Source organism: Bos indicus x Bos taurus, chromosome 14 (genome assembly GCF_003369695.1).
Source record: "Bos indicus x Bos taurus breed Angus x Brahman F1 hybrid chromosome 14, Bos_hybrid_MaternalHap_v2.0, whole genome shotgun sequence".
NCBI classification, from domain to species: domain Eukaryota; kingdom Metazoa; phylum Chordata; class Mammalia; order Artiodactyla; family Bovidae; genus Bos; species Bos indicus x Bos taurus.
Window position 1 is genome coordinate 33,830,702 of NC_040089.1, and position 14,276 is coordinate 33,844,977.

The 14,276-nt window shown below is 38.6% G+C and overlaps 1 protein-coding gene across 3 annotated transcripts in view; it reads right to left on the reverse strand.

The window, feature by feature from the left end:
* The window catches only part of SLCO5A1 (solute carrier organic anion transporter family member 5A1), a 152,470-nt gene that overhangs the window by 48,919 nt on the left and 89,275 nt on the right, over positions 1–14,276 (reverse strand). For 2 of the 3 annotated variants that reach the window (XM_027561147.1, XM_027561148.1), the window contains one exon: positions 13,185–13,349. The exons of the other annotated variant lie outside the window; for it this stretch is intronic. In XM_027561147.1, the coding sequence (XP_027416948.1) occupies positions 13,185–13,349 (165 nt within the window). The remainder of the gene's footprint in view (positions 1–13,184; positions 13,350–14,276) is intronic. 3 annotated transcript variants of the gene reach the window in all.

Here is a 14,276-nt window from a genome sequence, read left to right on the forward strand (position 1 = left end):
TTTAATTAGATAAAATTCAATTTTAGTTGCATTATCTAGTTCAAAATCACAAAGACATAAGCTTTATAAATAAATACTAAAAATGTAATCATCTGCCACACAAGGAGCTAACTATACTGCCTCAGTAAAGCATTTGCTGTTGTTCAGTTGCTCAGTCGTGTCTGACTCTTTGTGACCCCAGGGACTGCCACATGCCAGGCTCCTCTGTCCATTACTATCTCCCGGAGTTTGCTCAGATTCACATCCATTGAGTCGGTGAAGCCATCCAACCATCTGCTTTTTCTTAAGTTTTGTAATCAAGAAGTCTAGGTGCTCTGACTTTGTTCTTTGTCAAGATTGTTTTGGCTATTCTAGGTCACTTGCATTTCTAAATGAATTTTAAGATCACCTTGTCAATTTTTTCAAAGAAGCCCCCTGGAATTTTGATGAGGACTGTGTTGAATTTATTGGCGGAGTATGGCCATCCTAATAACATTATATTTTAATTCATGAACATGAGATGTCTTTCTATCTATTTAGGTCTTCTTTAATTTTTATGGCTATTTTGTGGATTTCAGAATATAAGAATATTTTGTGGGTTTCAGAATACAAGTTTTGCACCTCTTTTTGTTAAATCTAATGAAATCTAAGTATTTCATTCTTTCTTGCTAGTATAAATACAACTGTTTCCTTAATTTCATTTTTGTTCACTGCTAGTGTATAGAAATACAATTGATGTTTGCATACAGACATACCTTGTTTTATTGCACTTTGCAGGCATTGCGCTTTTTATAAATTGAAGGTTTGTGGCAACCATGAGTCGAGTAAATTTATCAGCACTATTTTTCAACAGTATTTGTTCACTTTGTGTCTCTCTGCATCACATTTTATAATTCTCCTGACATTTCAAACCTTCTACCAGCAAAAAGATTATGACTTGCTGAAGGCTCAGATGATAGTCAGCATTTTCAGCAATAATAATTAAGGGATGTATATTATTTTTAGATGTAATCCTATTGCAAGTCTCCTGACTGAAGGCAGATTCTCTACCATCTGATCCACCAGGGAAGTCCTTAATAGACTCCAGTACAGTGTAAATAGAGGCTTCCCTGGTGGCTCAGACAATAAAGAATCTGCCTGCAATGCTGGAGGACCTGGATTTGATCCCTGGGTTGGGAAGATCCTTTGAAAAAGGGAATGGCAACCCACTTCATTATTCTTGCCTGGAGAATTCCATGGGTAGAGGAGCCTGGTGGGCTGGAGTCCATGGGGTTGCAAAGAGTCAGACACGAGTGAGTGACTAACTTTCACTTTTTTTCACACTGTAAATATAATTTTTCTATGCACTGAGAAACCAAAAAAACTTCGCATGGCTTGCTTTATTGCAATATTCGCTTAACTGCAGATCCTAACCCACAATATCTCTGAGGTATTTCTGTATTAGTCTCGTATCTTGCAACCTCATTAAACTCATTTACTAGTTCTAATAACTTTTAGTGTACTCTAAGATCTTTTCTATACAAGACTGGCTAATCTGTAAATAAAGATAGTTTTACATCTTTCTTTTGAATCTGAATACCTTTAATTTCATTCTCTTACCCAGCTTTTCTGGCTAGAATCCCCAGTGCAGTGATGAATAGAAGTGCCAAGAGCAGACATCCTGGTCTTGTTCCTGATCTTAAGAGGAAGGCATGCAGTCTCACTACTAAGTATAATGTCAGCTGTAGATTTTTTGTAGATGCCCTTTATTGTATTGTTTTTAAACCTCCAATCATTTCAACAGTGGTTGAGTTAAAATTCATTTCTGTGTTATGTATGTTGGTATAACCCTCAGAAAGCTCATAAAAACATATAATTTTTAAAACGTATATTTAATTTAATAGAAAAGAGTTACTGAGTATACACTATGTTTTGGCTCTGTTCTAGATTCTGAAGATACACAGTGAATAAGCTGACAAAAAAACCTGCCTGCATGGAGCCGATAATCTACCGTGAGGAAAAGAGACAATAAACAATACACCAATAACAAAGGAAATTGTAGTGAGTGTTGGAACATAAAACGCACCACAGAGAAAAGTGTCCAGCCTAACAAGGAAAATCAGGAGTCCTGAGAGAGGAGCTGCATTTTTAAATGGGGTATACTGGATAAGGTCTCATTGACAAGGGGCCATTTGAGCAAAAACCTAGAGGAAAGGAAGTGCAGCATGCAGAGAATAAATGATCGCCCAATTACACACTGTTTTCATCTAGCCATCAAAATAAGTTTGTGAAGATAATAAGAGATCAGGACATTTTACACTTAGAAGAAAATTCAAAAATTAATCAAAATTTAAAATTCAAAAATTAACTAGCTTGTTTGCTGAATGAGATAGCTTAAGCCAAAAATATAAGAACTTTGGGCAAAGCAGGGACAGTTGAGATGGAAATCGTAACCAGTATGCTACATACTGCTCTCTTTTAACCTAAAGTGCTTCTTTGTTTCAAATGACATGAATATTTCCACAGGTAATAAAATCCACGAAATAAGTTTAATGAGTGAAAACATAGCCTAGTAATCTAACAATCTTCTAGTATCTTTGGAGGACATCAAACCTACTGTTATTGAGAATTTAGGCTTCAGAAGACCCATTAATGGACTTCCCTGGTGGTACAGCGGATAAAACTCTGCCTGCCAAAGCAGGGGACATGGATTTGATCCCTGGTCCGTGAAGATTTTACACGCCTCAGGGCAACTAAGCCTGCATGCCACAACTACTGAGCCCATGCACTTCACAGCCTGTGCGCCACCGCAAAAGGCGCCACCACAATACGAAGCCTGTGCGCTGCAACCAGAGAAAAGCCATGAGCAGCAGTGAAGACCTGGTGCAACCAAAAGTAGAAACATAAAATAAAATATGCAATTCCATTTTTAAAAGTCCATCAATAAATCAACTTTATAAAACTAGCCACTGAGTAGAAAGCAATAGAGAAGAAACAGACGACATAGTTCTTATGTACCTTCCTATTGCAATGACAAGCCCCACCAACCAATGAGTCTAAATCTCTCAGCAAAACACTAGTCTCTTTCCCTCCTTGTTCAGACCTTATCTACTCTTGATTATGAATAATAAAATCACACATTTTAAAACAGCTTCTCTTTGGAAGGCAACAATAGATCTCAAAAGCTAAAGGAATAAAAAAATGCAATAAACACTTTAAATTTCACCCCAAATGATACAAGTGAACCAGCAAAGGAAAAATACAGTGTAGCAACAATCAGTGCAATGTATCTTCCAACTAATAGCCAGGAGTGCTCCACCAGGTTCAAAGGTAGCCCTGGATCTTTTCACATTTTTCTTTTCACCAAAATGAAGGATATGCAAGGCACCTGGGTTTCCCAGGTAGCGCAGGGATAAAGAATCCGCCTGCCAATGCAGGAGCCACGGGAGATGCAGGTTTGATTCCTGGGTAGGGAAGACGCCCTAGAGAAGGAAATGGCAACCCACTCCAGTATTTTTGCCTGGAAATCCCATGGACAAAGGAGCCTGACAGGCTACAGTCCATGGGGTTGCAGAGTTGGACACAACTGAGCGACTGAGCACACACAGGCACACACAAAGCACATGCCAAATAAACTCATTTTTTACTCAAAACTGGAGAGGAGTAGCTGACATCTTAGACAACTGGGTGGAAACCAAACACAACCATTAAAGATGGAGAAGTGGAGAGAATTTTTAAAAGAAGGCAATTTAACAGGTGCAACTCAAGTTTTAGCCTGTTAGAGCAGACAAGAACACTGTGTTTTAGTATTAATATTTACTAGCATGTGTTTTAGAGCTTACTAACATTTTCAAAATTATTCCCATATAATATGAAATAATTATTTGGGTTTTTTGTTTGTTATCACAGAACCACAGAATTGGAAGTTGCAGCAGAGATTGCTATATACCTTCTGATGATGACCCTTTGTTCTTAAAGGTTCTGACCCTAAGATGGGCTGGGAGCATGTACCATAAGGTAAAATTCTCCACTGGGCAGATATTTTACATGAACACAAAGTTTCTATTGATACATTGTTCTAAGATTCTTGGGAATCTGATCTAAAAACAAAGACTTATCTACTATTAGCTATCAGCACTAGAATTGCACCTGATGCTTCTACAATACTTACTGCTGCTGCTGCTGCTAAGTCACTTCAGTTGTGTCCAACTCTGTGCAACCCCACAGACGGCAGCCCACCAGGATGCCCCGTCCCTGGGATTCTCTAGGCAAGAACACTGGAGTGGGTTGCCATTTCCTTCTCCAATGCAGGTAAGTGAAAAGTGAAAGTGAAGTTGCTCAGTCGTGTCTGACTCTTAGTGACCCCATGGACTGCAGCCTACCAGGCTCCTCTGTCCATGGGATTTTCCAGGCAAGAATATACTTGAGGCAACTGTAAAGTTGCTTCCTTAATTATTTTAAACTCCCTAAAAATGTTTATACTCCCTAAAAATCTTCAGTTATTGTGTAGAATGCTTTGCCCAGTGAAGTTAATGCCAATGACTTCATTAAAAAAAAAAAGTTAAGTACAAATTGACAGTTTGCTCATATACATACCCATTGATTACATGAATAACTATCTCTAAGAACAAGGTAGAAAGAAGAATAATAAAAAAAATTTGCAATGTCACAAAAACAGATGTTCTACTGGAAAATTTTATCAAAAGATATGGACGTTTACACAGCTGTTCCATAACCGAACGAGTCCACCAAATTCAACTGCATTTCCAAAAGGGTTTGGTATATCCATAGAATATATTTCAAGAAAATTTAGGCTAAATGGAATGAAATAATATTGCCTTACTGTACATAAAACAATTATACATGAATTGTTCTTTGCTCAGGTAAGGTATGTATGCACCTATGTTTTTAGATATATTTTTTAATCAAAAAACCAACAGGAATTATATTCATCTTTATTGCAAATGGAGATACAAGAAAAATTTCAATACAATGACTTGAAAAAAAATTAACCATTAGCCTGAAATCTAACCCATCTAATAGTAACAAATGCAAATAAGCCCATGTTCTACCCTCTGGCCAATGGAAAGATGCCATAATGGGAAGTTGAACCTGGCAGCAAAGCAAATTTTCTGTGGTCTGTGATGAGACGGTTCAGGTTACAAAAGGACAGTACTCCAACTTCTAATACTGTCAAAGCCCATGTCTCATTGTTTCGTTGAAAAGAGTAAGTTATTTCCTGTCTGTGCGGTAGTAACTATATCCTGGTTATACTTAAGGGCCAAGATATTCACTAGGTCTGGACATGATTTTTACACGTTAACAGCATCTCAGAGGAAATGAGAAATTGTGGCAAGAGCTGGGTGTTAGGACAGTTTGTCTCCAGCCCCAGTTGTCACTACCCATGAGGCCATGGATCCTTGAATTAGTGCCTGTACCTTTTATTTATCTATCAACAAAACAAGTCATATTATACTCCAGCCTCTACTTTCCTCTCCTCCTCATCTTTTTCAGTAATAATCCTGGTTCTGGGACTTCTCTGGTAGTCCAGTGGTTAAGAATCCATCTTCCAGTGCAGGGGACATAGGTTTGATCCTTGGTCGGGGAACTAAGATCCCACATACCATGGGGCATCTAAGCCCACGAGTCACAACTACTGAACCCACGTGCTCTCGAGTTTTCAAGCCACAACTAGAGTAACCCACACACCACAGCAAAGAGCCCATGTGCCACAACTAAGACCCAACACAGCCAAATAAATACATATTAAAATAATAACAATCCTGGCTCTCCTGTCCAATTGAGGAGAACGAAATACTTGATAAATGGAGATGAAATCCAGGGTCGTTCTCATTATTAATATTTATGTTGCTTTTTACACTTAGCAAGTCCCTTTTAAACTTTTTAAAATTTCAAAAGCCCTGTTAAATAGCTGTGATTACACCAGCTATTAAATAGCTATGATTCACAGCTAGTAAAATTGAGGCTAGAGAAATTAGTTAACTCACCCAAGGTTACATGGTGAATAAATGGCAGAGGCAGGTCTTGAACCTAGACCTATGACTCCAAAATCCATCACTTTTCTCTTCTAAGATGTTGACTCACTACAAAGTGAGTGGGGATCACCTCACTTCAGCAGGGCATGAACTTTTACAGGACCCACTCAGTAAAAATGTCTGGAGTTTTTAAAAGGAGAAATTTAATCATCAACCTACCTTACTCTTTGACAGTCCCTCCAAAAAAAGCAAAAAGTGTGGCAATTCAACATCAGTTCTGTCACATGCACCAAAGGAGGGGAAAAAAATCAGTATATCTATAAAAGAAATTTAAAGGGCCAGGAAAAGATATTACATACATCCAAAGTGAAATGGCAAGACACTAACTTGAATGCCTAGAAAAAGAAGTTGCTCACAAAGATCAGAGGACTTTGTGTGGAGGAGACAGTGGGGTGTCAGTCAGTTGATCTTTGGTGAAAGGTGGTCTCATTAAACCCCTTATTCCCAAGATGAGACTGAGGACTGGAGAGGTTAACGCTTGTTGTTGTTTTTGTTTAGTCGCTAAGGTGTGTCTGACTCTTTTGCTAACCCATGGACTGTAGCCCGCCAGGTTCCTCTGTCCATGGAATTTTCCAAGTGAGAATACTAGAGCCATTTCCTACTGCAGGGGACATTCCTGGTCCAGGGATCGAACCAGAGTCCCTTGTGTCTTCTGCTTTGGCAGGCGGGTTCTTTACCACTGTGCCAACCTGGGAAGCCCTCATAAAGTGGGCATTGAACTTACTAATAAAAGCTACTTTGCAGCCACAGTGCTAAGCACACCATCTACATGCCCTCATTTAATCATCACAACCTGTAACTCTCATAAAAGTTAAGGAATTTGTCTGGGAACACACGAAGCCCATTGGGGTCACTATAGTGTAAGGTCCTTGAGGGTGGGATCCCTCTGTGTTCTCATCATAGTGTTTCCAGCAACTGGCACAGTGTCAGACCCATAGAAGAAGCTTCTCTGAATGTCCTTCATTGTATGGTTTTGACTTTCAAATCATATAAATGTCTTCCATAATTTAAAAAAAAACAAATTTAACTTAAAAATCAAAAAATAGAAAAAAAAAGTATCAGTCACTCAGTCGTGTCCGACTTTTTGCGACTCCATGATGGACTGTAGCCCACCAGGCTCCTCTGTCCGTGGGATTCTCTAGATAAAAAAAGTGGAGTGGGTTGCCATTTATGCATATATATGGAATCTAGAAAAATGGTACTGATGAACCTAGTAGAGAACAGACTTGTGGGCACGGCAAGGAAAGGAGAGGGTAGGATGAACTGGGAAAGTAGTATTGACATATATACACAGTCATGTGTAAAACAGATAGCTAGTGGGAAGCTGCTAAATAACACAAGGAGCCCAGTCTGGTGCTCAGTGATGCCCGAGAGAGGCAGGATGAGGGGAGGGGAGGTGAGGGAGGGAAGGGATATATATATATATATATATATATATATATAATTATGACTGTTTCTCACTGTTCTATGGCAGAAACCAACACAAAACTGTAAAGCAGCTTTCAAACAATTAAAAAAAATTAAAATTGTTTCATTTAAAACTGAAAAAATAAAGAAATCCTAAAAAACTAAAAACAAATTAAAGCATATAATTTCCACAGCATATCAGGTTGTGCCATAACCAAACAGAGAAGAATTAATTCAAATAACTTTAGGCCACAGTATTTTGCAAATCCCTAACAGGTAGCCCACGGACAGAAAAAACCACAAAGACACCTAAAACTGTGTTTCATATTTCATGGTAATAATACTGATGGATGATTTGAAACCATTATACACAAACTCATGCTCACACACATACACATATGGATAAAGTAATTATATAAAAGTCATTAGGAAGAAAGATTTTCAATACTAGAGCAAAAAGATGTATTAAAGAAGTGTCAACTTGTATTCTTAATAACTGAAGCAGAAATATTACATAGCTTCATGATTTGCTTTCCTCTTTTTATTTAAAAAAAAAAAAAAAAAGGCCTACAAACAACAACTTGTACCAATGATCACCCAGTGCTTAGAGGGTGACATCCAAAGATCATTTATTCTAAAAGGAACCAGGACTCCTTGGAGAAGTGTGACTGATCCCAGGTCTAGGGCAGAAAACCATAAAGACTACTGAGGTTGTTCCAAAGGATATACAGATGCTAACTTGAAGGGACTCCCAGAGCCCAAGGACTGCACAATTGGAACATCAAAAAGAATAATGACTGCAGTGGATTAAAGCACAACAAACATATAAAAAGCCATGCATTCACTACGTTTTCTTAAATTTACTGGTCACTATACAAATTTGCTAGAATAAAATTTTTGACTCTGATAATTGGTAAATAAAGCTGCTGCTGCTGCTGCTGCTGCTAAGTTGCTTCAGTCATGTCTGACTCTATGCGACCCCACAGACGGAAGCCCACCAGGCTCCCCTGTCCCTGGGATTCTCCAGGCAAGAACACTGGAGTGGGTTGCCATTTCCTTCTCCAGGTAAATGAAGCTAATGAATCACAAAAGAAATAATGGTCACTTGGAGAACTGGCCAAACAGGAGGCTGGTCATTTGGTAAATTGATTTAGAGAAATTCAAAGAGAGAGACAGAAAGACTTTCCTTGTGGTTCAGTGGCTAAGACGCCAAGCGCCCAATGCAGGGGGCCTCGGTTCAAGCCCTAGTCAGGGAACTAGATCCTGCAAGCCACAACTGAGACCCAGCACAGCCAAGAAATAAAAATAAATATTAAGAAAAAGAGAGACAGAGAAAGAGGAGAGAGACAGAGACTGAGAGACAGAGATAGGAAAATGGATTCATGATGCATTACACCATGAATTTCCCTCCTCAGCATCTTCTGCCCATCTCCTGCCCTAGAAGGTTTCTACCACTTTATTCCTATATCAGGACCAAAAATAGTCACTCCATATAATTTCATTTGAATGTATTACTCCTCCTATCAGATGAGATTTAACAAAATGCCCTCGAATTGCCACTCTAAATTAGACTAACACAGTTTGTTTTAAATCAGAAAATCTAACAAAACTCTTCATGGGGATTTAAATTCAACAGGATCTTACAACATGCCAAGGTTTTACTGATCATCTATGACTATATGGCAAATTATTTAAGATATCAGTATCTCATTTAACTTTTGTTAGTAGGTTTGGGAGAGGATCACTCACATTTTACAAATGAGAAACTCATTTACAAGCGAGGGCAGTTAAGTGACTTGGCTAAAATCATGCATTGAGTTAAGTGACAGATGGAATTCCAAGAGAAATTCATGGACTACCTCTGATTGCCCATAGCAAAGAAAAAGAGATCAAAGGATGCTGGACATAGTCAAAGTTTGTGGTGATACAACATTACTAAAAATACCCCAGTGATGAATTGCTTATTAACTATTTCCCTTGTAAGAAAACCACATGACTCTACAGGAATATAAGAATAAGTTTATTTGGTACATGTGGCCTTGGGAAAATTATTTCATCTAAGATTTTGTAGCAGGAAGAAGTCATCAAGTTCATTCCAGTCCAAATTATTGTTTTCTAGATTAGAAACATACCTAGAGAGAAACACTTGACAGCCCAAAGTCAGTGAATTAGCAGCTTGAGAGTAAAGGTATTAGCCACCTTAGATACCACCATTGCCCTGCAGCAGTCCGGGGATAAGGGGATGGACCTTAAGTAGTAAAGAATCCAACTGCCAATGAAGGAGACTCGGGTTCAATCCCTGGTCCAGAACCCTACATGCCGAGGAGCATGTACTGAGCATAACAACTACTGAGCCTGTGCTGTAGAGCCAGGGAGCCGCAACTACTGAAGCCCTGGTGCCCCAGAGCCCACGCTCTGCAACAAGAGAAGCCCCTGCAATGAGAAGCCAGGCACTACAACTAGAGAGAAGTGCCTGCTCGCAAGCAAGGAGCTCCCGCTTGCTGCAATTAGAGAAGAGCCCGTGCAGGAGTGAAGACTAACCACAGCCAAATAAGTAAATAAAGCCTGGTTAAAAGCCATTTCTCCTCCATGAAGTGCAACTCACACTAACCCAAAGCTTCCATTGATTTATTTAAACAGCTTTTTCTAAACTTATTGCATAAGCTCACTCTCTCTCTTCCCAGATCTATAAGAAACTTAAGGTTCAAGTTTGAGTCTTTGTATTTCCCCCTACCTGCTCACACACACACACAGAGCACAGTGCCGTAGTACTCAGAGTGTTCAATGACTATGCAAGGGGGCAAGTGAGCAAAAGCAGTCTTTTGATACATGTATGGAGCCTCACCTCCACTACATAACACAACAAAACAAATTGCTATGGAGGGGGCGAGGAAGTTTTTTTTTAATGAAAAAAGAACTTTAACTTGCAAACTTTGTCAGAGGAGAAATCAAAACTACTTTTAGATTCACCTTTAGATACATTTCTTCATTCTCCAAGTTACTTATATGCATGGAAAGGGGTTTAAATACAAAAGATTAAACAAGTTCTTAAAAAATACAGATCTCTGCTTGGAGAGTAAGAAGGATTCAATCCTTACAAATTTAAAAAGTCAAGATGAGTTTTAAAAAGAATTCTCAGCCCTGTTTAGCCTTATTGTAATGACAAGCCATCCACTATTCTTAATCAGTCTGAGTATCTCTTGAAAGTGCAGAAATTAATACTCAGTCAGGTCTGACTCTTTGTGACCCCTATGGTCTGTAGCCTGCCAGGCTCCTCTGTCCATAGGATTTCCCAGGCAAGAATACTGGAGTGGGTTGCCATTCCCTTCTCCAGGATACCTTCTTAATTATTATTATTTTTTATCTGTCTGGAAAAGAAGGAAAAAGTATGTGAGCTAGAAAGGCCTTTTATCAAAATACCAAAGACTACCAAACATTGTATAAACTGCATTGGTAATGATAAAAAAAAAAAAAAAAAACTTGCTGTTGATGAAACCAGAGTGGCACTGGCACAGTGTGATACTGCTCCTTTAACCCAGATATTAAAACACAGGATGAACAAATTTCATGATTTAGTTATTATACCCTCTTTACCCAGGTCGTCACATTCAGTGACCACTGCCTTGACCACATACCACTGTGGAACTCTGCAACCAAACACCCCTGTATTCTATTTCTCCACAGAAGTTATCTATCTAGCCTCTGACTGGACCAGTAATTAAGAGATGGCCTTGGTCAATATACACTCAACGTGCATCAGTTCCAACCCAGCTCATCACAGGACCACTGCCCAGGAGACCTTGAGATCAAAATGATCCATCTGGAGGAAAATGGGATGATCTAGACATCTCTGCTCCCTCGTCACTTAGAAGGGCAGTATTTCCTGATATGTGCCCCAGGAAACACTGTTCATGAGAATGAATGCCTTAAAAAAAAAACAAAGCCAGATTCCATGGTCAACTACATGTGGGAGAGACCATACTCAGAAACTTCCTTTGGGAGTTCACAATGCACATTGGTATATTGCTGTTGTATAATTGCTAAGTTTCAAGTCTGACTCTTTTGCAACCCCATAGACTGTAGCCCACCAGGCTCCTTGGGATTTCCCAGGCAAAAATACTGGAGTGGGTTGCCATTTCCTCCTCCAAGGGTTCTTAGCGTTATGAAAAGTCCTACAGCAAAGAACTCTGTAGTATTTTAATTCAGCAAGCCCTAAATTTATTTGACTATGAACCTTCTTTCCAGTAACACCTTTAATACTTAAACACAGAGTGGGAAATGCTGAGATTACATTTGACAGTTACATAGCTTCAGATCTAACTATGAGACCACTCATGGTTTCCCTATCCAAGAATTGTTGCTCAACAAAGGTTAGTGTAGGGACTTCCCTGGAGGTCCAGTGGTTAAAAATCCACCTTCCATTGGAGGGGATGTGGGTTTGATCCCTGGTCAGGGAACTAAGATCCCACATGCCCTGGGGCAATTAAGCCCAACCACACTGTGACAAAGACCCAACACAGCCAATAATTAATCAATTATTTTTTTTAAAAAAGACAAAGGATGAAGGTGTGCTCAGTCACTTCGGTAGTGTCCAACTCTTTGCGACTCTATGGACTACAGCCTGCCAGAGTTAGAGTAGGAATTAAACTAGAAATGGAATGTTCAGGATATCTGAAAAACAAATTGCAATGTAATCTGTAAATTTTACCCTAATGTAAGGAAAACATATATTTCTTTAAAACCAACAGAAAAAAAAATTATAGGTGACAATTACAAGGTCCAAAGAAGTATATTCTTTATAAAAAGATTTGTTATGATGGGCCTACAACTCAATATGCATGTTTTTTTATGGGCAAAGTGAAATAGGGAACAAAATGATTACTCAAATAATTCAAGTCAACTGCTCTTTCTACAAATAATATAACTTTGTCTGTTAATTTAATCCAAGCTTGCTGGGTTTGAATGTGGACATGGAGGAGAAAGTGGGAGCCAAGGCCATCAGTAAAGTTCTTGCAATTCTCCACTTAACTGCTTAAATGCACTTTATTAATAAATAAAGCCTTAGGTACAGTTATTTGATCACCTTTGAAACCACTAAGGAAATACGCAGAATATCCTATGGTATAATACACTGAAAATCCCAATATCTGAGAATTCATGTTCCCACATTACTGAGAACCCAATTTACTGTGAAAAGAAAGATCTGATCACTGGATACTATGGGTCCTTGTACCAAAATCTTCTAAAAATCAATTTTCTCAAACATAAAACATCACCTGAGACAAAATTTATAGATTACCTTTCTAACTTGAAGTACCTCCAGTAATAGAATTAAAATCTATTCACATTTATGAAGGGAAAATCCTAATACCATGAAATTGATCTCTATTTCAGACTATCAAATTTTTTCAATTGAACACTGTCAGACTCATGTCAACCCATAAAAAGATTTGTTCAGGTTTAAGTTTGAACACTTTGCCTATTTTATTCTTTCAAACTGAGAATCTTAAAAACACAAGTATGAAAAGTTCTCCCTTTTCCAAAACACAGTTGGTAAAAATGTCACACAGTAACACAGTCTGAATCAAAGAGAAAACATTCAAAGACTTCCGCCTCCTAAAATCTGAAGGGGGAAGGTTGCTGTTCATGAACTTGAATTTTAACACTTTAATGTTAGAACGAACTTTGTCTTCACTCATTGCATTTTAGCTTAGTGGTCAAAAATGATCATGGTTTCAAGGAGTTCTAATGGCAGTGCCTTACCAGTGTAGATGCTGGCATTGGAAGCTGGAATACCAAACTGTGACTCGATGAACTTGGGGATGAAGGTAATGAAAGCAGTTACAATGGCACTCTCAGCTGTGTATGACAAACTCACAAAAAGGAATGTCATGTTGCTTAAGATCCTGACAGCTGCTCTTGGTAGGTCTACAAAATGACAAAAATGACAAATGAATGTTATAAACAAGGGATGGAAAAGAAAAAGAAAATTGAACTGCTTTTGAAATGAACTGGAAATAGCCATTCAGCAATATAGGAAAACCTGATGAATGATTAGAATTCATCCCCTTTATTAAATAGACTTGGGTGTTTTTTTTTTTAATTGTTCAACTAGGATAAGGAAATTTAACAAAGATGCTAAAAACATACCCATACACAAATATCCTTCTAAGAAGGAGGCAACCTATGACTTCTGTTTCAAAAACTGCTTAGAATAAATGAACCGCATTTTTTTTTATTGATTAAACAATGTTAATCTTTGTTAAGACCCTGAAGACTATTAAATGTGTGAAGTACCTGCAATATAGCCCTAAATTAATCGTTTTCGCTTCGCCCAACTAACACTTCTCTGAGTAAATGCACTTCTGACATGCCCGCTCTCTGGCCTGACATGGCAAACGCCCAGAGCAGAGGAACTGGTACATGCTACTGGACATCTGTTCTTCCCGTCTCATTAAGAAACAGGAAATAATACAATTAGAAGGGTAGAAGAGATAAGGTCACCAAGTCAGATATTTCCAGGGACTTTGGATTGAGGAACAAACAGAAATGATATCCGAAGGAGCCAGACAGTCCAGAGGTGGGGCTCTGTACCTGTCCAGCTGCCTCTCAAGGAAAAGAGAAAAGGCTCACTTGAATCTAGGCATTTATTTCACAAAAACTGTCATATATATGCTTCAAGATGCATGTTCAGTTTCATTGCAGCATGGTTTATAAAAGCAAAAATTTAGGAGAAAAAACTAAATGTTCATCAATGGTGTTGGGTTGGTGATGTTAGTTACTCAGTCGTGACCCTTTGGACTGCAGTCCGCCAGGCTCCTCTGTCCATAGGATTTTCCAGGCAAGAATACTAGA